Here is a 22,404-nt window from a genome sequence, read left to right as displayed (position 1 = left end):
GAAGCCGTTGGCAGGCTGTTTAATTCACCTGGGGACTGGCCTTGCCTTGCATTTCCACATGTCCCAGAGGCCCCAACCTCACGACAAGAGCAGCCAGCCAGATGTCCTTCCAGAAGCTCCCAGTAATACCCAAAAGGAGACCCCAACTTCTCCATCCATTCTCCACAGTCGCCAGGTCAACACCCAAGACTCTCGGCCCATTCCCTACAGGCATCAGGTCAGCATCCAAGAACCCTTGCCCGTTATCCACAATCACCGGGTCAGCATCCAAGAACCCCTGCCCATTATCCACAATCACCAGGTCAGCACCCAAGAACCTCCATTAGTCAACAGTCTCTGGGCCGGTACCCAAGACACACCATCTGTCACCCACAGTCGTCGTGTCAGTACTGAGGACACACCAGCCACTTTTAGCAGTCACCGGGTCAGTGTCCAAGATGCACCATCAGTTAGCTACAGTCATCACTTCAGCACCCAAGATGTTCCACCCAATTTCCAAACTCACTACTTCAACATTCAAAATTCTCCGTTAATGACTACCAACTCCCTGACTAATATAGAGTCAGATACCCACAGCAGAAGTCAAACTAGTAGCGATAGCCACTGGCCAAGACGCTGGAGTTCTCACTCAAGTATTCAAGGCCTCACACCGCCAGTCAGGGCTAAAGTCGATGTCCCCCCTTCAATTACTCACAGCCCCACAGTCAGTATCAAAAGCGTTGAATCAGTCATCTGGCCCTCCCAGGAGAGTTTCAAAGCCTCTGTGGACAGCGCCCAATCCAACCAAAGTACTCTAGAAAATAATATCCAGAGCACACAGGCAAGCAGATCCAAAGAGATCAATGCTGGCAGGTGAGAGGCAGGGGTCCAGGCAGCGGGCCAGGTTCTGGGCTAGAATTCTGGGAAAAGGACAGCATGCAAAGGAGAGGAAGCAGAACTAAAACCAGTATACTGGAGGCTGGAGGATGGACCCAGGTGTGGCAGGAAGCTGAATCTGAAGGTTGGCTCTGGGTGGGGCTTGGCATGAAGGCTGGACCTGTGATTGATTCAACCTAGGAATGGAATGTGGGGGTGGCAGGGTTTGGAAGCTAGGTCTGGAGGCAAGGGAGCCTAGAGGCTGAACGTGGGTGAGCAGGTTCTAGAGGCGGGACCTGGGGGATACAGGGCATGGAGGATAGACATAGAGAAAAGAAAGTCTGAAGGCTAGACTGGTTGGGACAGGGTCTGGCAGCTGGACCTGGGGTGGCTGGGCTGGGTGGCCGGACTCAGTGCTGACACTGGTGGTGGGCAATCTGCTACAGGTTTCAGAACAGGGGTAGACACAGCCATTCACAGCTGCCCATGGGCTGGCGGCTGCTGCATGGAGCCAAGAAGATCAGCCGTCAACTGAGTCTGGCACTAAGCCTGGTTGGCATGATGATCATCGGTCTCATCTCTCTGGGCCAGCCCTGGATCCACTTCCAGGTGCCACTCAGACCTCCTGAGCACCCTGATGGCTTCTTGACCATCCCCATCAACACTGTCCTCTTTGTGCAGTGCCCTGACATCTCCTGCCTACATGATTACGACCAGAATGCTTGTAAGGCCTGTTCTATACTCACCATTCTTGGAACTTATCTCTCCTCTTTGTCCCAGGGACCCTTCTCTGCCTTCCCTGGGATGGTCCTCACTGCCCTGGGTTAGTCTTCCCTTCTCTTAATAGTTCTCACTACCCCTTGGATAGTCATCCCTTCCCCCACCCCAATGGTCCCCACTGCCTCAGGACCATCCCCATTGCCCTGTGCTCATCTTCACCTCCATGATGCCCAACCTCACAGTCCTTATAACCCTAGGATCTTACACATTATCCTGAGGCTTTGCACCCCAGGGAATCTGCCCTCATCACAGAGCTGGTTCCTCAATGCTCACCTCCCCTCTCCCTGCCCAAGAACCTATTCTCATTGACCCAGAGGTGTGCCTTCTGTGCTACAGGCATCTGCCTTAGTATCCCTTCCCTAGAGACCAATTTCAATTTTCTTAAAATGAAGATGAAGAATCTGCAAGGGAGAGTGTTCATGAATACTCCCAACTTCATTGGGGGCCCTCTCCCCCATGCTCAGGGCCCAAGTGCCTCTTTTAGTGTTCCTGGTTTTCTTCCTTCCCCAGATTTGCTGGACTTTGCCTGGGCCTTTCTCATCCTCGCCAGCATCGCCAGCTTCTGCCTCTGCATTTTACTCATAAACATCATCTTCTTCACCAGCTCCAACTTGCCCATGCTGGACTTCTCCAACGTCATCATCAGCCTCCTGGCAGGCACGGCACTAAGATTTTTCCCTCAGGAACCAAGGCGAGAAGTACCTTGTCTGGTGCCCATCATGATATCCAATCCCCTCCCCACCACATTCCAATCCCATCCCCATCTTCCCTTTCATCACCAATCCCAGTCCTATGTGCCTCCAAATCTCCAATCCATGCCCATAAAAAATATGAACTTCCAACACAACCCCATCTGTAGCCCCAATACCAGCTTCCACTTTGCCTCCCATCTCTATCACCAACAAATCTCAAACTCACCCATTTCCCCCTTGGGGGTACCGATCCCCATCCTAAACCGCATTCCAATCCTATCTACTTTTCAATCTCGAAACCATCCCCATTCCCATCCCCAACCCTTTTCCAAATCTCAACACCCAACTCAACCCCGTACCTAACCCTCCTCGACATTCATTCCAAATTCAACCCAACCCTATCACCCGTGAACCTCACTTTCAAACTCAACCACAACCCATCTCCAACCTCATCCTCCATCCTTATCACTCAAACGTCAACCTCTACCCAATTACCCATTTACAGTTCCAACCCCATCCCAAATCCTATCTCCCCACAACCACCTGCCCTGTAATTGTGTTCAAGCTACTTAATCTTTCTGAGCCACAATTTTCTCATCTGTAGGATGGGGATAAATTTCCCACCACATGGAGGTATAGCGAGGACTGAATTAGAAAATGTTGCTACTTGATGGTAGATATTTAACCTTGCCCAAGTCCTTAACCATATAATCCTCCCACCTGACACAAATAACTCAAAATTGATACTCTGATTAGAATAGTCTAGTTTAAAAAGAAGAAAAAAGGAGGAGAAGAAGGGTCTAGTTTCCCACTTGCATGCCAAATACACTTTTTAAAAGGAGGTGGGGCAGCACTTCAATTTGGAAATGAAGGATATTATGTTCCTGCTATTTGTAGTAATTGACCACAACTTTTATTTGTATCAGGAAAACATTCTTGGAGAGTGATAGCAAAGTCAAGAATAAGCAACACTCGAACTTCCTGTTGCCTTGTGTGCAAGAAGTATTTATCCAATTTGTTCAGCAGCTCTTCCCAATTGTTGAAATATAAGGTGTAAAGGGTATAAAACACCTTAGTTTTGTGACATTTATATAAGATATTTTTCTACCAAAAAAAAAATTTCTGCCCATTCCTTTTAATTAAATGGAAAACACCTCCTATATTATCTTTCAATAACATAAAGGAAAAAATTACCCAAGACTTCACTACCTAAAATTTTTAAAAGTTGAAATATTCAGAATGAATGGGTTTCTTGTCCCCTCCTTCAGAAGCCCAAAATTAAAGACACAATACAATGATAATAATTGAGCTCAATTCTGGGGTCACTGTGTATCAGGAAATGTGCCAATCTCGACAACAACTCGTGATAGTCCAAGGAGATGAGTCCTATGATTATGCCTACTTTACAGAGGAGGGAAATGAGGCTCAGAGAGATGAAGTGGTTGCCCTAAGGTGGGAGGGAGACGCAGGACAAAAGCTCTGGTCTGTTGGTTCCAAAGTCTATGGTTTTAGACACCACCACGGCCTGGTTGAAGACTTGCGCTTCCAATGTCCTCTACCATGACAAGGTCAGGAGCCTGTTTTTCCACCTGTACACAGAGGTACAGGGAGGCAGCAGAAAGTGGGACAATACTGATCAAGGGCTAGGCAGCTGCACAACTATGGGCAGGGTTCTGCACACACCTGATGCCCAGCTTCCTAACACCTGTACTCATGCAGGGACCAGCATCATCTTGGGTGTCCTGTTCTACCTGCTGCAGGCCAGGGAGTACTTGCAGGAAGGCATGACTTACAAACTGGGGCTCAGCTTCTACCTGGCATGGATCGGCGTCTTTGTCTTCCTGATGACTGGTCTGGGCTCCAGTGGGGTTGGGTTTGGGCATGGGTTTTCAGGAAGACAGACAGGGGCTGAGTGGGATAGAGTTTGGGATGAGGATGGATTGTGGATAGGGCTAGATAAGATGGGACTGTGGTGGGAGACAGGATTGGGGAGATGAGGGTGGGAATATGTGGGCATAGGGCTGGATGTGGGGATGGGGTTGGGTTTGGATTTGGGAATGGATTGGGGACAGGGTAGGGGAATGACTGGGCTTGGGGAGGGAGTTGGGGTCAGGGGTGGGCTGTGAACTCTGCTTCTCACCCTCTCTGCTCTCTTCCTTCTCCAGGCTTTTTTTCCTATCTCAACTACATGAATTTCTGGTCCATCCTGGCGCTCCAGGCCATCTGGACTTAGGACGCGGGAATGACTCCACCTCTCCAGGCCTTTTTCCATGGCTCTCTGCCAAGTACCTGACAACCCTGCTCTCTAGCCCTCCACCCCTCTGAGAGTTTTGCCTTTTCAGTCCCCTCTGAATCCCCCCACTCAGATTAATAATTAGTATATCTAAACAATCTGTATTTCTTGCCCAGAATATTCTCCTAGCTCAGTACATTGTTAAGTGTCCTGTAGAAATGCCCCTCTCCTTGGGCCCTCTGGAGTAGAGGGACAGGTAAGGGAAGGAACTCAGGAGAAAGAGATGCAAGGCACAAGGTCAACAAAGAGACTGAGCCAACAGTTCCTGGCATCATGCAGATGATGCCGATCAATATTTGTCGGATAGCTGAGTCTCTACAGGCTCTCAAGTCTTTATCTTTTACTTTCATGAATGCCAGTAATGTGCCCCTTTTGAAGCAAATTCTCTCTGCACCCACACTTTGCCTCCTGCTTTTCCCAGCAGCCCCCCATCGTGACCTCCTCTTCTCCCCTAACCATCCCCCAACACAGAGCTGTTCTTTAAAAAAAAAAAAGTCTATTTACCTATATACCTATCTTTAAGGTTGTTTGATGCGTCATATTTTTGCTCTCAGAGTTATTTGCTGAGCAGGAGTAGGGTTGAAACTCAAGTACAGATTTTATTTCATTGCCTGGGTCCCTCTGCAGGGTCTCAACCAGGGGGAGCCCTCTACTTCCCTTTCACACAGTGGTTAAGCTCGAAGGGTTGAGGGTAGGCTCTGCCACTTATTAGCTCTGTGACCTGTGCCCAGGTATTGAACCATCTGGGTCTGTTTCCTCATCTGTAAGATGGGGGTAATGATAGTACTTCAACTTAGATAGAATTTAACATAACACCTAGTCCATAGTTTGTGTTCTTTAAGGGTTACTAAAATAATCCTGCCACTTCTTTCCCACAAAAGGCTCTCAAATTATCTTCATCTTTAATGTAAATTGAGCTTCAACTATGTGGCAGACACTGGATCGATAGCAGTGATCAAACTAGCCACAAATCCTTGTTTTTATGGCTTGACATTTTGGCAGAGAGGCAAAATTATATGCCCACAAAGAGATATGTTAGGGATAAGTGTTATGAGGAAAAATAAAAGAGGGGAAGAGAGACAGGTCTGGGAAGGGGTGGGGTCTCCTTGCCAAGGTGACATCTGCATAGACACATGACTGAAGAGAGGGGAGCCATGGGGATAGACTGAGGGAAAGGATTCCTGACAGAGGAAACAACAAGTGCAAAGGTCCTGAGGTACAAATGTCCATCCTTGGCAGGCTCCAAGAAGACTAGGGAAGCCCTGAGCAGGGGAGGGGGGCAGGGGCAGAGGGGGAACAGGAGACAGTTCACTCTGGCCTTTGTGAGCCACAGTGAGGGCTTTGCTCTATTCTGAGTGAGGCAAAATCCAGTGAAGGGAATGTCTCATTTTCTTAACAGAAGGGTGTAGGTCTCTTTTACTTCAGACCATAAACTTCATGGGAAGAAAACAATCCAAATGACAAGGGAGACAATGTGTGTTCCACTCCAGAAGGGAATACTTTGCCTCTGTTTAAGGAATGAGGTCACTCTATATGTACTGATGGGCAGGGGGACTATTTATGGGACAGAGTAGAGAGGGGCGGGAAACATCATTACCCACAATACTTGTATGCGTGTGTACAGCCATAAAGTAAAAAGTCTATACCACATCGACAGTGGCGACTCTGGAGAGCGAGTTGGATTTGAAGCGGAAAGTTTCCTTTTTTATCTTTGAAAAGAAAAAAATGTTTACTGTTGGGTCCCCCAAAAGTTGGGTACCCCAATAATGGGTCCGTGATTAAAGGAGCGAGACTGATACAAAGCGAAGGTCAAGCAAAGCTTTATTTCGCTCCAAGCATCAGGAATCAGACTGACCGTCAAACAGACTGGTCGGGGCCGCCCCTACAGAGAGGACGACCCCTCCCTGCTTTCCAGACTAACTTTTATAGAGCAAAGGCCATGTGGTTGGGCCTGGCCACACAGAGGTGGCCAGTGGGATTGTAACACCCACAGGAAACTCCACAGTGATGCTAGGTGACCAACTGAATTACAATTTACCCTAGTAGACATTTGAACCAGCCTATCACACCTTGGTTAGGATTGGCGCCAAAAGGCTCCCAAAGGGCAGGGGCCCATACTCCTTGGTAGCTAGGAGACAGTATGCGCCCCCCGCTGATTGAATACCTCCACCTGGCCTGACCCACCCTTGTATTTGGACTTTGTTACCTGGGACTGGTTTCCTGGACTTGCTTTTAAATTTTTTTTATAAGATTATTTATTTATTTATTTATTTATTTATTTGACAGACAGAGATCACAAGTAGGCTGAGAGATAGGCAGAGAGAGAGGGGGAAGCAGGCTCCCCGCGGGGCAGAGAGCTCCACATGGGGCTCAATCCCAGGACGCTGGGATCATGACCTGAGCCAAAGGCAGAGGCTTCAACCCGATGAGCCACCCAGGCGCCCCAGCCCGGACTTGCTTTTAAATAAGTTCCGGGAAGGGGGGCGGCGGGCAAGGTCAATTTAAGCTTTACAGCAAAATGGCAGTTCAACGGGGTGGGCTGCTCTGGCTGAATAGGCCCTTACATTACAATCATTTTAAGTTGAAAGACACTCCCTAGAGCGCCGACCCTACGAAGAATCCAAGCCCCCAGGTCTTAGATCATCTAGACTGGGGGTGGGGGGTTGAGGGCAGGGGATCCGGCCCTCACTCAGCCCAGGATTGCAGGCTCCCAGCGTCCTCCTCCCTTTGATCCAGATGTCCAGGATTCCAGCCAGGGTGTCCAGAGACCAACCCCTCCTTCCGCAGCTCAGGACCAGCCTCTCACTCTGCGCCACGCGAGCACCGCCTCAGATCGTCCTTGTTAATCTCCGCGCTGGCCCCGCCCCCGCCCTGCGCAGGGACTACGTCTGGGTGGGCCCCGCCCCTTGTGCCCAGGGCTGGTGCCCCTGCCCCGCTGGCAATTCCAGTTGCCTCGCGGTCCTTCTCCGGCCGCATTCGGGGTCCTGCCCCTTTTCAGCCCGCCTTTGGTGCTGTCCTCAGAATTGCCTGACTCTCATGACAGGATAACGGGGCCCGATATCCCGCTGATCCTTTTCTCCGACTCCAGGGACAATATTCTGTTGTCTGTTCAGGAAGATTTTGCGAGAATAGCCATTATTCGCTTTCCAAGCGCCAAAGTTGGATTTCCGACACCGGCGCGTGTGCTGGACGCCTCGGGGCGGAGCCCGGGCTGGCGCGCGCGGTGGGCCCGGGCGAGCGGCGCGCACTATAAAGCGGGACGCGAGGCCACCCGCGCACGCTTTGGAGAGGCTGAGGGACGGGTGAGATGTTCTTCCCCCTTTGGCTTCATTCCGTTCGCGCGTCTGGGCTTTGGGATCTGGGTCGCTCCTGTCAGGAGGTGCCCCAGGACTGCGGCGAGGCGGCCAGGTCGTCGCGTGAAAGGGGTCTGGGCCCTTGTGAGACCCCAGCGCGCATTCCGAGGCGAGTCTAGGGTTCTTTGCGGGGCGGGCACCCTTTGCAAAGGGCGCTCAGGGTGGGGAGGACTCCTGCCGCCGGAGCGAATGAAGACTCCCAGAGCTAGCGTGCCTTTGTACCGCAGCCTGGCTGCGCCATCTCTTTCCCACGTTGCAGGGCTCCGCCATCTTGTCCATTTATCTTGGGGGGCTGGGAGGGCTGGGGAGCGCGTGTGACCCTGAGTTTTTCTTAGGTTTTCCACCCCTGTGTTAGCTACATTTGTTTTCCTTAGGCAGTCGCTGTTTTTTCGATGGCACGTGGCTGGCATTTTGTACAGCCTGGCACAAAGGTTATTGGGGGGGAGGATTTCTAAGGAATGAGGCGGAGCAGAGTCTCGAAATGAATTACTGGGTTGTTTCTGAGAACCATGTAGGTGTGGTTTTAGGAGTAAGCAAGTGGGGCCTTTGTTTACCCTCACGAATCATTCTGACACGGTCCGTCCAGGTATCAGGAGTTTTGTGTTCACTCCATGCATCAGTCTCGTGAAACGTGACTTCTGGGCTCATTGGTCCTTGGGGTCTTGGACATCCCTTGGTTTCCTGATTCCGGAGAAGACCCAGCCCCGTGGCAGGTGGCTGATCATCTGTCTCCCCACCACGACCCACCAAAAATCCTCTCTGAGTTTCTTCTCCCTTTGGGCAACCATCTGGAAAATCATTGACTTGATCCTAACTGTGGCCGCGCCACAAGTAAAAGGATTTTTCTCCTCCATCACTGGCGCGCCCTCTGTCGCTGTTGTCCGATGTATTTCTCTTTCACTTTTTATCATTAAAATCCTCAGGCTGCTGGGAGTGCCACCAAAGTTAAAGTTGGAACGTTTTGCCATGTTTGCTTTCCTTGTGTTTTGAAGGCATGTTTTTAATTTCATCGAAAATAGTTAACACTTTATATCATATTTGTGGTTTCAAAGTCGTCTCCAAAATGTCTTCCTCAGCGGATTTGTTCCAGAATGGTTGCAGTAAAGGGTCTCTGGTCATTGCATATGCTGCTTATATCTTAGGGTTTTTTTGTTTTGTTTTGTTTTTCCTAGAATAGCTCCCTCCTCTTATCTCCCAATAGGTTCTTCCAAGGGATGGATGTGTACCCTAGCAGCTTTCATTGATTCGGGTACTAGCAAGTAGAGCCAATTCTGAAAATCTGTAAAATGGGGCAAGTGCTGATAGACACTGGGGTTTCTCCATGTAGTGGGTTTGAGGACAGTCTCCTGTGGACCTGTGACACTGGGGAAGTGGGGTATGGTGTGTCTCCATAGGGAGAGTTGAGGGCTTTCATACCTTCCTGATGGGTTTTGTTTCCCAGTCTCTTGAGTGCACTTAATCTGGCCTCTGTTCCTGAAGGTGAGTGGCCTTGGGATGTGGTTGCCTTGGGGACCAGGGCTCCCATGATGTCCAGCACTGGGCTCCTATCACCCCTGAGGATGCAGTGCCCCCCCAGGACCTTTGACACCTGGGGATCTGAGAGGCCCTGGTTTGGATGTCTCTGGACCACCACGCCTCCCCCAAGACTGTTTCTTCCTCCACCCTCCCTACATCCTTTCTGTGTTACAGGTGTATCTTCAAGCTGAGGGACCACCCACTACGACCTCATCTTGGTGAGAACCTTTGCTTCCACTCCCTGACCCACCTGCTTCCCCCCTCCCAGTCTAAACCTTCATTTGGAGTGACGTGACTTCACATCTCTCTGGAGTGCCGACATGTTTATGGGCCAGCGTTTGTGCTGGGGATGCAGATCCCCATGCAAATCCCTGTTCATTTACAGCTGTGGACGTGTAGCCAGAATGGGCCTGGGTCCAAATCCCAGCTCTGCTGTTCATGGGCTTGGAGAGCTAGACAAGTGATTGGTCTCCTGAGCCTCAGTTTCTAAATCTGTAGAGTAGGCACCACACTTGAGGAACATCTGGGCCTGAGTCCTCTGTGCAGTTGGGGAGAGGTCAGGGGGAGAGGGTAGCAGTGATGTTTCCCATCTTCAAAGGTAGCAGTTGAATTAGGTGGAGAACACATGGATTATGGAAGAAAACATAAACCTATATATGGGTTTCAAAGAAAGGGGCTAACCAGAAATCTAATTTGCAAAGTCAGCAGAACAAAAGAAACAAGCTGGCAACATTTATCACTGTTAATACTGAGGGTTTTGTAGGTTGAAGAATACCTTGTACTTTGAAGTGGAGCTTAGCTTCCCCAGAATCCTTTACCTCTAAGCTGCTACAGTTATTAAAGTTATCCTTGATTTACACAGTAACCATTGTCTAAAGGGACCCTTTATCTGGAGAATGTTGCTCAAGTGTTTCAAAAAGCTAAATCCTAAAATGGGTGTAGAGACCTGTTATCGGAAAAGAAACAAGTGTTCTTGCTCTAGGACGCTCTTTTCTGTTGGGAACAGAACCATAAGTGTGTTCTGGTGTCCTTGGAGGTTTCCACTCTTCCTGTCTGCACTTCAGGGAGAAGAAGCTACTTTTCTGTGATAAGTGAGCTCAGATTTCAGATCACGAGTATCTGAGGACCGGGGCTCTTCGCCTGGGGTATCCCCCTGCAGAGCGTTCATTGCCGCAAAGAGGGAATTTCTGGGAAAGTGGAGTAGGAAGTTTCCATTTGTTCAGCAAGGACAGGTGAGGGGAGATGAGACCAAAACTGGAGGCTTTGAAAGAGGCTCGGGGCGGGGCGGGGGCAGGGGAGGAATGTGAGGTACAGGCCAAGCAGACATGGGGTGTTTCCAGTAGGGGCTCCTTGGAGTTGAGCACAGGAGGGAGGCCCCCGTCCCCCATGGGTCTGTCAGGCAAATCTCCATCTTCCAGGAGGAGAAGCACCCCTGGGTGTGGCGGGGTGGGAGGATGCTGTAGTCAGTTGCACTGATGTGGGGGGGAAGTATGGCATCAAAAGGCACGTGATGGGGGCTTGCTCCTTGGTGCCTCAATGGCCACGTATCAGTCATTTGTCCCACCTGGATGAGCTCTCGTCTGTCATCCACCCACCCCCCACCTTAGCAGGTGGCTCTGGGACCTGAGTGAGGAGATGACAAAGGGTACCCGGGGCCCCCATGATGCCCAGCACTGGGCTCTGACCTCCCCTGAGGACAAGGTGCCCCCCCCGGGGACCTTTGACACCCGGCGGGTTCTGAGGGGCCCCCCACTCTGGAGAGGGAGGGAGGGATGGAGGGCCATGGCTGTCCCGTGCCCCACTGACCCGCTCTTCCCTCCCTGACCCCTTCCCGTCTGCAGGTGGTTCCTCCAGGAATCAAACAGCCGCACCATCCCTGTGCTTGGTAAGAACAGAAGAGGGTCTCTCTTACTATTAATACCGTGATAACTTAACTGTTGTAAGATCTGTAGATGATGCTCATCCTATGAAAGCAGATGCTGAGATCTGGAGTCACTTGCTCGTCACAGTGTGCCTTTGGGGGGAGGTGGCAGGGGGAGGTGGGTACAGGAGAGGTTGCAGTGACGCTGACTGCCAGGGCTTTTGCTGGGGCTATGCCTGGGACCCCCATGATGTTCAGCACTGGGCTCTGACCTCCCCTGAGGACACAGTGCCCCCCAGGACCTTTGACACCTGGGGATCTGAGGGGTCCCACTCCAGGGAGGTGCTGGAGGGTGTGGCTATTTTCCCATTGATGACCTCTGTCCTTCCCTAAAGGTCCTGCTACGGCGCCCCTCCGGGCTTCCTGCTGTTGCCTGCAGGGGACAGCCGTGACCATGGCCGAGAGAGCACTGGCACTCACCCAGATAAGGCGGGGGGACCGTTACTACACGTACACCGAGCTCCTGGCCATCTCCCGGCGCTTCAAGCAGAACCCCAATGAGCTCATGATCACCTGGATCCTGCGCGTGTATGACCAGGGGGGCCCGGCCCTGTCCCTGAATTCTGGAGAGCTGGCCCTGCTGGGCGACCTGACCGGTGATGCCATCTTCAACTACCGCTGTAAGACCCTGCGGGGCGGCTGCAAGTCACTGCTCACCTGGCTGCTGCTGGCCTGGCGCCAGCGCTGGGAATCTTTCCTGCACTTCGAGGCTACCGAGCTGCCCTTCCGACCCTGGACCACCATGGAGGAGGGCATCCAGCTGGTACGTGAGCTGGGCATGCTGGACTGGATCTACCGCGAGCCGCCCTCGCCTCCCGCAGGCGAGCAGGGGCTGCGGCCCGCGCCTGAGGACGTGCCCTTCACGCAGGGCCTCCAGCGGCGCCTGCTAACGGCCGCACCCTCGGAGCTGCGGCTCTCGCTCGTCAGCCTGCTGGTCAAGGGCATGACGGTGCTGGAGGCGGTGATGGAGATCCAGACCATCGCCGACGTGGGCCTGCTCTGGCGTCAGAGCCAGCCGGGCCGCGCCAAGCTCATGTTGGGGCCCAACCCGACGCGCAAAGACCTCACGGGCTGGCTGCTGAGCCATGGCGTGCCCAAGGAGACGGTGGACAAGCAGCCCACCAAGGTGCTCCTGGAGCTGTACATCAAAGAGGCCAAGCGCAGCCGCGGCCACCCAGCCTACATGCTGGGGGACGAGCAGCCCCCACCTCCGCCCTACTCAGACCAGGCCTGTGGGGAGGAGCCGCCTGTGCCTGTGCACCATGACTAGGCCTCCCGGCCATGGTCTTCTCAGTGGGACTCCGTGGCAGAGGGAGGCTGGATTCCAGGGGAAACACAAAAGCTGGAGCCAGTGCCTTGGCTCCACTTACCCACCGCAACCCCCCCGCATCGCAGACTGAGGGATGGCCCATCTGCCTGGTCTCTGGCCTCCCCACGGCAGGCCGCACCGTTACTGTATTTGAGGTTCCCAGAAGAGGGGACGGTCCTTGCCCCGAGCCACCCCACAGGTGTCACCAGCCAGAGCAGTGGAGGCAGGTGAGCCAGCCGGTGGCCCTAGGTGCCTCATTCCCCTGGGGCATGACTTGTTCCTTTTTAGTCTGTTACATTTCGGCCCGATTGGCACAGTGGGTGGGCGGGCACCCACCCCTTGGCCACAGGGGCCCCCCTAAGCACTACAGGCCAAGTGGGGAGACCCCACAGCCCATTGACGTGAAAGCACCTTGAAGTTTGTACCTTTTTTAAGGTATTTTTAAATGCAGTGTTTTTATCTAATGACTTAAAGCATGTGCAACATTTTGATTTTAGAGACGCTCCTTGGAATGTTTTTTCCCCTTAAGACTTTTTTATTCCTGTTTTGCAATTCCTCTCCCATTTAAAGTGGACCTCTGCTCTTTGCTCACCTGGAGAAGCAGCAGCCAGTCCCATTAGGCGGATGTATGACCTCTGGCGAGTGTCTGTCACATCTGGATTAAAGATGTTGGGGCCAAGACTCACAGCTTTGTGAGGACAGCCAGCCACCCTGGCAGGCCACACTGGGCACATGGGACTCATTAAATAGCGTGAGCATTGCTGTGTGTGGACCTTGGTGTCTGAGCAGGGTTGTGACTTGGTCCTGGTGGGAATCCAGAACCCTCCTGGGGGAGGGTAAGGATCTTGCACTGTGGCCCTAGGAAAGCCCCCATCTCCTTGGGCCATCCCAGTATGCTGAGAAGGCTGGGCCCCTACTGGGGTCACTCAGAACAGGGTAGGGGAACCTGCTAGAACTTCGGGTCCGAATCTCTAAGCAAGAAGAGGCTTCTCCCCACCGCCACCACCGCCAGCTCTGCCCCGGAAGCTCATGAAGACACTCGGGGGCCTGTGATCACTCCGTACCTCCAGGGGCAGTGATGGGCAGGGAAGTGTGGACATTGATAGAGCAGAGCCCCCACCCAGGGTTGGGCATGAAAGAAGGTCTCGAGCTTTTCTAAGTTGTACAGACTCTAGGGCTGCTGGCCCCAGTCTGAGGGCCCTGGGCCTTATTACCCCCCAGGTAGAAGTTTGGGGTCCTGGTGGCTAGGAGTAGCTTCTGTCTGTAGGCACCCCCATCTCTGACCACCTCTAGCTACCCTAACTGATGGGCACTTGCACGCTGGGCTCCCCACAGACAACACAGGTGTGACCATCGGCGCCCCACGCTAGGGGTATGGCTGCGGGGCGGTGGGGCTGGTGCTGCACACGGGCCACTCGGCACTTGGCGCACAGCGGGAGTGTGCACCGCCCTTGCAGGTTGAGTGGTTAGGTGTGGGAACACACGAACGAGCCTGCTGTTCACTAGCAGGTGTGCAGGGTGGCTTGAGTCTTAATGCCGTCACAAGCTGTGCTTGCAATGAGGGGAGGCCTGCCTACTCTGACCAGCTGTGCCTGGCCAGAGACCCTGAGCTGCAGCCAGTGCAGCCGGGGCCGGAATGTTCCACTTTGGTTCATTTAGCTACGTGGCAGCCAATGGATGCTACTGCAGACCCCCACTCCACACGCCCCGCCCCCCACCATTGCGCCGCAGCCCTGAGTGACGTTCCCAGCCCCACCTGCTGTGCCGGTTCCCGGGAGGTTAATGGCCGGGGTTGTGGGGTCTGCCAAGCGAGGTAGGAGCAGAGGCTGGTCGCTCAAAGCCCACCTCAAGCTTGCCCACGGCTCTGGACCTGGCACTGCCAGAAGGCTCTCCTGCTACACGGCAGGCCTGACCCACCCCACGCCCAGAAGTTGGGGGAAAAGGTGACCCCAATCCCTACAGCACCGAGAGCCTGCAAGGGTCAGCAGAGCCAGACTGGCTCCCAGGAGCCCTGTCTCCACAAGGTGTGTGACCCGTGCAGGGGTGCCCTGAGCAGGCGCCCGCCTACAAACCCATAGCCCCACGTGTACTGATGTAGCACATACTCCCCGGCTTGTGTGGAGACACGCAGGAACACACCCATACACAGCAGCCCCACATGCGCCAGCACACACGTGTACGCATAGAAATGTGTCACAGGGACACATGCACATAGGCACCAACGTGAGTCTCCGTGCTCCCGTGTAGAAGTGCAGAAGCACACATGAATGTGTAGACACAGGAGCCAAACATGTACACAAACCACCCTGGGCACACACCCACAACACACGCATGGTCACACGCACAACTGCCTGCAGCTTCCCGGCCGGAGAGCCCCGCCGCCCCTGACTCCCGCAGGAACAGGCACGCACAGTAAGTCACGGAAGCCAAAGCAGTGGGTGAACAGACATGTTGGGGTGCAATGCCAGCTGTGGAGGAGGGGGTGCCCGGGTTCCCAGCTCACACAGGGCCCCCCCAGGCCCGCAGGCAGCTGGGTCTCCAGGCCAGCAGGCCCAGCCCCACACTGAGTGCGGCCAGCACTGCCACAGCCCCGGCCAGCAGGGGCACCACAGTGGCTGTGGGGAGAACATGGGAGTGTGAGTCTCGGGACCTGGGCCCCCCCACACTCCCACCCCAATGCCAGTGGCCATCACCTGCAGGGGTGGCAGGCTCACGGGAGCCGTGGCAGGGGACCCCGTGAGCTGGAGGCCGGGCCGGGGCAGTGAGCTGGCGGAAGCGGGCTAGCGGGCAGGCGCCTGGGCACCCGGGGAGGCTGAGGGGCAGGGGCAGTCCAGTGGAGTCATTGCGGTAGAAGAGGGAGATGGTGACATTCCTGGAGGAAGACAGGAGGTGATGGCACCCATATCCCTCCTTACCTCCCCCACCACTGACTTAAATCTGGAGGGAAGTAGCCTAGTGGAGACACTGGACTCCTGATTCCTACGTTATCAACCTCCTTGAGCCATCCCACACAAATCCCCCTCTGCCTGGGACCCCATCCCTTCTTCAGACAGTCCTGTCCCGCCCATTCCCGGGCACTGCCCTCTCCTTACCCTGCATCTTCATCCGGGTCCCCGAGGCGCCTCCGGAATTCAAAGCCGAGGCAGGCAGCATACGGTGGGGTGTGCCCATCATAGAGACCCAGGGCTCCCTGGAGGGCCAGCAGGGTGCTGTCGTGCTGCAGGTGGATCCCAGGGCTGAGACACACTCCTCTTTTGATGTCTCCCCTCTCCTGAACTCTAGACTTGTGCATCTGGCTTCCTCCCAGATGCCCCCTCGATCTCTTAGAACCAACCCTGCCCCCCCAAAATCAGCTCACCCTGGAGGCAGTCCCACCAGTTACAGGGAATCATTTAATGAACATTGGTCAAATAGATGCAAAAATATGAATGGGCAGCTCAGTTAAACAGCTTGTCTTTCCAGAAGAGCCAGAGTCTCTTATAACAACACCACCTCCCTCCTTTCAGACTGCATACCTCTAGTGATATGGTCTGAGAGTACAGTTTGGAAATATGAGTTACCCAAGGCAGTGGGCTGGAGTTCCATTGAGACCACCCCACCAGCTCTTCCTGACCATCCACATTGCCATCTGACATCCCCCCATCCCTGTGCCCACGTGGCACTGCCTCCCTCCCCAAAGACTCACAGCTGAGTACATAACCATCTTGAGGGGCAGCCCCAGGTGCTGGGCCCGAGAGAAGTTGGCAAGGATGGCATCCAGCAGGATCCCTGAGAGGGCAAGAACAGAGTGCTGAGAATCCCCCAAAGGAAGGCGCTTTGGCCTCCCGGCCTCCCAGCCCCACACCTCACCCCCTGTCAGCTGGGCCTTCTCGGCTGCCCGGGGTGGACCCACGTGGGCCCCAATATCCAAAGCTGAGATCTGGGCTAGGGTCCGTAGGACTTTCGGGGAGGCCCAGGATGGGAGGGGAAGACCATGGGCTTGCTGAAAGGAGACAGGGAGAGAAGACAAAGTGACTGGGACATTCTGAGCTTGTCATGCTCCCCTCAGGCCCTCCCAGTACTTGTGCTATCCCCCTGAGCTGCAGTCCTCTCTCCCACCCCTCCGACAAACCCCTCATGGGCTGGGTCTGGTCAGGAAATCATGGCCAATAGCCATCATTAATTAACAATAATAATGACCATCACCCCACAGCCCAGGAGCCCCCACGCAAGGAGCCAGAGGTGTTTCAAACGTCAGACGTTTTGGAATCTAGAAGGTTCCCACGGTGGCAATACCATCTCCCTCAGAATACATCCAGTGGGGGCTGGGCAGCCCCCTTAATCACACACGTTGCTATTCCCACCGTGCAACTAGGGTAATTCTTACGGAATGGGCTAAGCAAAGGCTATCTATCTGAAGAGCATCACACCGGTTCCTGTCGGTCCCTGCTGCCCAAATTCTGGGCGTGGGAGCCCTTCCCGCAAGAGGTCTAACAGAGGAGGAACAGCAAACATGTAGCCTCAAGCATTCCTGCAGGCCTGCATGCCAGGCACTGTTCTAAGCACATCGCGCGGATTAACCCGTTTTCATCTTCCCAGAAACCCCAAGCGCTGTTGGTATCCCCACTGTGCAGATGGGCAAACTGAGGCACCAAGAATTAAGTGACTTGCCTGAGGGAACGCAGATAGTGAGCAGCAAAGCTGGGATTTGAATCCAGGTGCCCTTAGTCACTCGACCGGGTGGGTGGGGCAGGGGCTCACCTGGCATATCAGTGTGTCTAGAACCTTCCATGCCCTGCGGAGCGGCTCTCCAACCAACAACAGCCCGGTGACGTTCTCCAGATGAGTCAGGAAGTCCTGGGTGCACGGAACCTGGGTGAGTCCAACCGGCCGCCCCCGCCCCCACCCCCGCCCCACAGCTTTCCCCGCCCGCCCCACTGGCCCAGCTCACGGTCCAGCCCTCCAGGGCAGTCTGGTACTCCGCCGCCTCTGTGGCCTCTCTTAGCAGCTCATGGTATCGGGGACAGCTGCGCATGGGGAACCTCAGCAGCTGGGGGAAACTGAGGCTCAGAGAGGACAGCGTGACTGGGACCCCACAGTCGCAGTGCGGGAGCTGGGGCTGTGGAGCCCTCGTCCAAATCTCTCTTTTCAAAATGCGCGGCCTCTCCCAAATCTGGCCGCACAGCATGGGGATGGCGGCTCACGCCATCCATGAGCCACCTAGACAGCTCTGTCGCAGGGCAGGTCTCACTGCTCCCAGCCAGCACAGGCTGCCTCTCCCAATCACTGGCTCCCCCCACCTAGGGGTCTCCGTCTCGCTCCATCCATCCCACCCCCCTGCACCTGTCCAGCCCCCTGACCTTGTCCTCGGTGACGGGCACTGTGTGCACCGGGATGGGCCTCCAGGCAGCCTCTGGGCGTCCCGGGGCAGCCTCAGGGAACAGCCCTGCGAGGTTGGCCTGAGCACTCTCCAGCGTGCGGTCAAAGTCAGTGCTGCGAACATACACCTGTGGTGGCAGGGAGAAGGCAGGCAGGGGGCCCAATGTCAGGTCAGAGGTTAGCTGCAGCATCAAACTAAAAGCTTCAGATTCAGTTCAGGGTCGAAGGTCAGGTGTTGGGCGTCAAAGCTCAGGGTGAGTTGGAGTGTCTGGTTTTCCATGTTGGAAGGTGGGACCAACAGTCAGAGGTCAAGGTCAGGAGCAGTGGGGTTGGAGGTCAGAAGTTGGGCGAACATGTGGGATTAAAGGGGTCAGTTGCATCAGTGAAAGAAAGGAAGATCACAATTGCTGATGGCTGGAAGTTGGAGTTCAAGGTTAAAAGGGGAGCTGGAAGGACATGGGACCAGAATTCAGAACATGTCTATCAGGAATCAGAGGTCAGAGGTCAGGAGGAATGATCCTAATTGGGAGATGTCAAAAGACAGAGGAGGACGTAGGAAAGACAAATCAGATTTGATAAAGGGCAGAGATCAAACACTGGAGTCATGAGGGCACATTGAACCACTGACGGTCAAAGTCAGAATCAGTCAATTTTGGGGTCAGAAACCAGAGGTCAGAAGGTCTGGTTGGAGTTGGTGGGTGTCTGAAGACAGAGGGGGAGGCCAGGAAATAAAGTCAGAGTTGATGGAGCCCAGAAGTCAGAGGTGAAGCATGGGACGCGTGTTGAGATGGGGTCAGAGGTCAGAGGTCAGTGTGAGTTAGCTGATGGTTTGGAGGTCAGGGATCAGATATGGGGTGCAGGTCAGGTTATTGGGGGTCAAAGGCCAGAGGTGGAGGCCCAACTGTTGGAGTCAGTGGAGGTCAGAGGTGAGAGGTCAGGAGGCCAGGCGAGGGTCATCTCGTTGGCAGTACCTCCTCCCGCCGGTACTCCGGGCTCAGAAAGGCCTCATAGCGGCTCCTCAGGAACCGTCCCAGCTCCAGCTGCTGGCGGACCCCCTCCTGAGGACAGAGGAAGCCTCAGCAGACCCCTCCCCACCCCACCCACTCCTCCCCCGCACCCCGGCTTCTCACCCCTGTCAGCTGTCCCAGGCCTCTTGGCCACACAGCTGCGATCGCCTCCTTGTGTGGGTCCGTGGGGTAGGAGGCCAGCGGGGCCCGGTCACCGTGGCGGAACACCTGGGGACGGGACCAGGTCAGGGCTGGCCGGGGAGAGGGGAGAGGCCAGGCCAGGGCCGGGGACAACCTCACCACAGCCACAAACACCAGGGGTCCTTCGGTCAGGGCCTGGGGCTGCAGCAGCGGCAGGAGCAGGAGAAGTCCAGCGGGGAGGCCCCAGAACCCTGTCCCAGCCATCTCCGCACAGTCCAGACGCTGAGCTCAGCCCACCGTCTGCGCCGCAGCCCCACCTGCTCATTACCCCTGCCTCAGCACCCCCAGGAAAGCAGGTCCCGGCATGCCTCCCCCAGGAGCCGAGGTGGCCTCCTGGGATCTGGCTCCCCCGGGGCCTTTGCCAGCCTTGGATTAGCCAGTGGATCAACCTGTTTAATCTTCACTGCAGCTCTGGCAGGGGCTGATTCCGTTCTCACCATCCCCATTGTGCAGGTGGGGAAACCGAGGTACAGCAGGGTCAGTAATTTGCCTGAGGGAACACAGGCAGTGTGTGGCAAAACTGGGATTTGAACTAGAGGCTCTTAACCTGGGTGCGAAAGGAGACAGAGACACCCCCCCAACCCAGCTCCGCATTCTAGACACATTCTCTGCCTTCTCCTCCTTCCCCACAACCTAAGTCTGTCCTTTCCTATTCTCACCCCTTCAATGTTGGCGCCCTTTGAAGCTCTCTTGGGCTTCGTGGAGATGTCACCTGCTTCCGGTGCCACCCACAGCTGGCCCCAGCCAGCACAGTCCAGTGGTTGAACACCCAGACCCCGGGTTTGGCTTGGCGGGATTCAAACCCCCTTTACAAGCTGTGCAACTGTGGGCAAGTTACGCACCTCTCTGTGCCTCCTCATTCATCAAATCCACACAATGGGAATGAGTGCCATCTGTGCTTCACAGGCTGCTTTGAGGATGAATGAGTTCAAAGGGCAGAGTGTCACCTCGTTGGGACCACACCTGGGACCATGTGTGTATCCAGCAACTCAAAATTTTGGCCGTTCTGCCCATGTCCACTAATGACCACGAGAAGGCAAAGGGCATGCATTTTGGGATTACAGAGAATTTAGCGAGGAGAATTCACAGAGATGGGACCTGTGGGTGATGACCTTTGACTGTACTTGTTTCTTTAGCCTCCGTATTTCTGGTAACCGGGAAGTTAGTTCTAAGGTGTAACAAACAAAAAGAGTTGGATGCCTATAATGCCAGCGGGAAGGTTGGTGGAGTGAAAGTCAGGGAACCCGGGGTTGGGGGGGGGGGGACATGGTTGGAGTCTCTGGCGCTGTCCCTGTGCCTGTGGTCCACAGGTGGGCAAGTTGCCACCCTGCACCCCCCAGCACTAGTGACAAGACTCATGGGAATGCCCAGTTCAGCTGCTGCTTCTCTCAACCTCGGGTCCGGCAGAGAAAATTTTCCCTGGGGCCACCTCCCAGCTTCCAGCCTCTTCCTTGTTCCAAAGACACTGACAGTCAGAGCTGACTCAGTGCCTCCCCTGTTCACAGCCTCCCATGGCTCCCCGGCACTCTAGGGTTGGGGGGGCGAGGGGGACAGATTTCTCAGTGTAGTGTTGAAGATCTGGATTCTCCGATTTCAAATGTCCCGATCCCAGATTCACATATTGCATGTAACATTCTGCCTCCAAGTCCCCTCTCCCTCCAGCATCTGCCCCATGTCCCCTCTACCCAGAATGCCCTTCTCTCGTCACCACGGCCACCATTCTGGTCTCCCAGGCAACCCCTCTTAGGTTCTAGTGGCTGATCTGTCCTCTCTGCCTCAGAGTCCAGGAAAGGAAGAGGAAGGTCAAGCAAGCACGGAGTTCAAGACCATGGCCATGAACTTTCAGGAAGTGAGGAGGGGTCTGGCAGGGGGAGGGAGGTCAGAGGGAGGGAAGGAAGGGAGTGAGCCCTGACCTCTGACTGCCCCCCGCAGAACGTAACCCTGGCTATGGCTGTATTCACCATCCTTGCCTCCATCTACTTCTTCAACAAGGTGAGTGGGACGAGGGTAAGGGTGGTGAGCTGAATCTCGGTCTCTTTGGCCCCAATTTTATTTTATTTTTATTTTTGTTTCCTTTGGCCCCAATTTTAACCACTTAGCCTCTTCTCCTCTCCCATGCCTCTGTGTATCTCTGTGTCTTCCTCCCTTAGGCTCAGCAATGAGAAGACACAGGATGCCTAATCCAAGAGCGTTCAGCCCTGGGTCATGACTCTGGTCTCTGAAACCAAATAAATGGACTGAATCAGCACAACCTGTTTCATCCTGGCTGGTCACAGCCTCCCCAGCTCTGTTGGAGGAGCGGGTCTCCTGAGACAGCAGGAGGAGGGGGGCCAGGAGTCCAGTCTCCTGGGCCTGACAAAGGAGGGGCTAGAGGCCCGGAGTCTCTGGTTTGAGACAGGGAGCCCCAAGTTTGAGCTGGGTTTTGAGAGATGAGTAGGAGTCTTTCGGGAGCAGTTAGGAGGAGGGACATTTGTACTCTGGGTGCAAAGGCACAGAGGGAAGGGGCGCCTGGGTGGCTCAGTCAGTTAAGTGTCTGCCTTTGGCTCAGGTCATGATCCCAAGGTATTGGGATCAAATCCCACAGTGGGTTGCCTGCTCAGCAGGGGAGTCTGCTTCTCCTTCTCCCTGTGCCCCTCCCCTCTGCTCGTGCTGTCTCTCTCTCTCAAATAAATAAAATCTTAAAAAATATATATATATATAGAAGGCACAGAGAGAGAGCAGGACTGACTCACCTGGCATCAACACGAACTGCTGTGTACTTCAGCTACATTCCTTCTCTCTGAACCCTGGTTTTCTTCTCATTCAGACAAAGGTGAAAATTTTTGTTCAGTGGGCTCTGGAGGCCACAGCCAGAAAAAGTTGAGACCAAAGACACAAACTGAGTTTGTCAGGTATCATCTTCATTGTTATATTTTGCAACACACCTTTCTCCTTTCTTAGAAAACTTCTACTCAACCTTCAATACCCACTATTAATGCCCCTTCCTATAGAAGTGTCTAGACCTCCAGACAGTCTGTTACCAGCTCCCTCACTAACCTCCTCCTCCCCACTGCCTGCCTTCATCCCCAGCAGACGGAATGCCCTGGGGGACCCTAGCCTTTGGCTGAGCTTCCTCCGCCT

At 54.4% G+C, this 22,404-nt stretch overlaps 3 protein-coding genes, 1 long non-coding RNA gene and 3 other non-coding genes across 9 annotated transcripts; 6 read left to right on the top strand and 1 right to left on the bottom strand.

Moving 5' to 3' along the window:
- The first annotated feature begins 103 nt into the window (after window positions 1-103).
- On the top strand, window positions 104-4,627 carry LOC116856055 (outer dense fiber protein 4-like). Its single transcript, XM_032839248.1, has 6 exons — window positions 104-259; window positions 302-852; window positions 1,302-1,579; window positions 2,146-2,292; window positions 4,047-4,178; window positions 4,493-4,627. The coding sequence occupies exons 2-6, from the start codon at window positions 533-535 to the stop codon at window positions 4,558-4,560; spliced, it is 945 nt and encodes a 314-aa protein (XP_032695139.1). The 5' UTR covers window positions 104-259; window positions 302-532; the 3' UTR covers window positions 4,561-4,627.
- Window positions 4,628-7,544: 2,917 nt separating this feature from the next.
- LOC116856029 (Friend virus susceptibility protein 1-like) lies at window positions 7,545-12,759 on the top strand. 2 transcript variants are annotated; one of them, XM_032839200.1, is made up of 4 exons: window positions 7,545-7,922; window positions 9,663-9,706; window positions 11,330-11,373; window positions 11,745-12,759. In XM_032839200.1, exon 4 carries the CDS (start codon window positions 11,804-11,806, stop codon window positions 12,677-12,679), a length of 876 nt encoding a protein of 291 aa, XP_032695091.1. In that variant the 5' UTR covers window positions 7,545-7,922; window positions 9,663-9,706; window positions 11,330-11,373; window positions 11,745-11,803; the 3' UTR covers window positions 12,680-12,759. The 2 variants fall into 2 exon arrangements, with proteins under 2 accessions (XP_032695091.1, XP_032695092.1); XM_032839201.1 differs by lacking the exon at window positions 7,545-7,922 and adding an exon at window positions 7,948-9,222.
- Window positions 9,489-9,580, top strand: LOC116856205. The gene has a single exon (XR_004380503.1). It is a non-coding gene; the product is annotated as a small nucleolar RNA SNORD88 (small nucleolar RNA).
- LOC116856203 lies at window positions 11,141-11,236 on the top strand. Its single transcript, XR_004380502.1, has one exon. It is a non-coding gene; the product is annotated as a small nucleolar RNA SNORD88 (small nucleolar RNA).
- LOC116856202 lies at window positions 11,589-11,679 on the top strand. The gene has a single exon (XR_004380501.1). It is a non-coding gene; the product is annotated as a small nucleolar RNA SNORD88 (small nucleolar RNA).
- Window positions 12,760-15,159: 2,400 nt separating the features above from the next.
- Window positions 15,160-20,946, bottom strand: ACP4 (acid phosphatase 4). Of its 2 annotated transcripts, XM_032839150.1 has the most exons (12): window positions 20,907-20,946; window positions 20,127-20,194; window positions 19,207-19,311; window positions 19,048-19,134; window positions 18,058-18,204; window positions 17,649-17,747; window positions 17,459-17,554; window positions 16,568-16,700; window positions 16,404-16,486; window positions 15,811-15,935; window positions 15,412-15,590; window positions 15,160-15,333 (listed from the first exon to the last, which is right to left on the bottom strand). In XM_032839150.1, exons 2-12 carry the CDS (start codon window positions 20,142-20,144, stop codon window positions 15,218-15,220), a joined length of 1,188 nt encoding a protein of 395 aa, XP_032695041.1. In that variant the 5' UTR covers window positions 20,145-20,194; window positions 20,907-20,946; the 3' UTR covers window positions 15,160-15,217. The 2 variants fall into 2 exon arrangements, with proteins under 2 accessions (XP_032695041.1, XP_032695043.1); XM_032839152.1 differs by lacking the exon at window positions 19,207-19,311.
- Window positions 20,947-21,019: 73 nt separating this feature from the next.
- LOC116856003 lies at window positions 21,020-21,527 on the top strand. The gene is made up of 3 exons (XR_004380461.1): window positions 21,020-21,133; window positions 21,217-21,276; window positions 21,435-21,527. It is a non-coding gene; the product is annotated as an uncharacterized LOC116856003 (long non-coding RNA).
- The last annotated feature ends 877 nt before the right edge of the window (window positions 21,528-22,404 follow it).

This window comes from Lontra canadensis, unplaced genomic scaffold (assembly GCF_010015895.1).
Source record: "Lontra canadensis isolate GAN:19392208 unplaced genomic scaffold, GSC_riverotter_1.0 scaffold107, whole genome shotgun sequence".
Classification (NCBI taxonomy): domain Eukaryota; kingdom Metazoa; phylum Chordata; class Mammalia; order Carnivora; family Mustelidae; genus Lontra; species Lontra canadensis.
The sequence above is the reverse complement of the archived record's forward strand: the minus strand, read 5'-3'. Positions and strand labels throughout refer to the sequence as shown.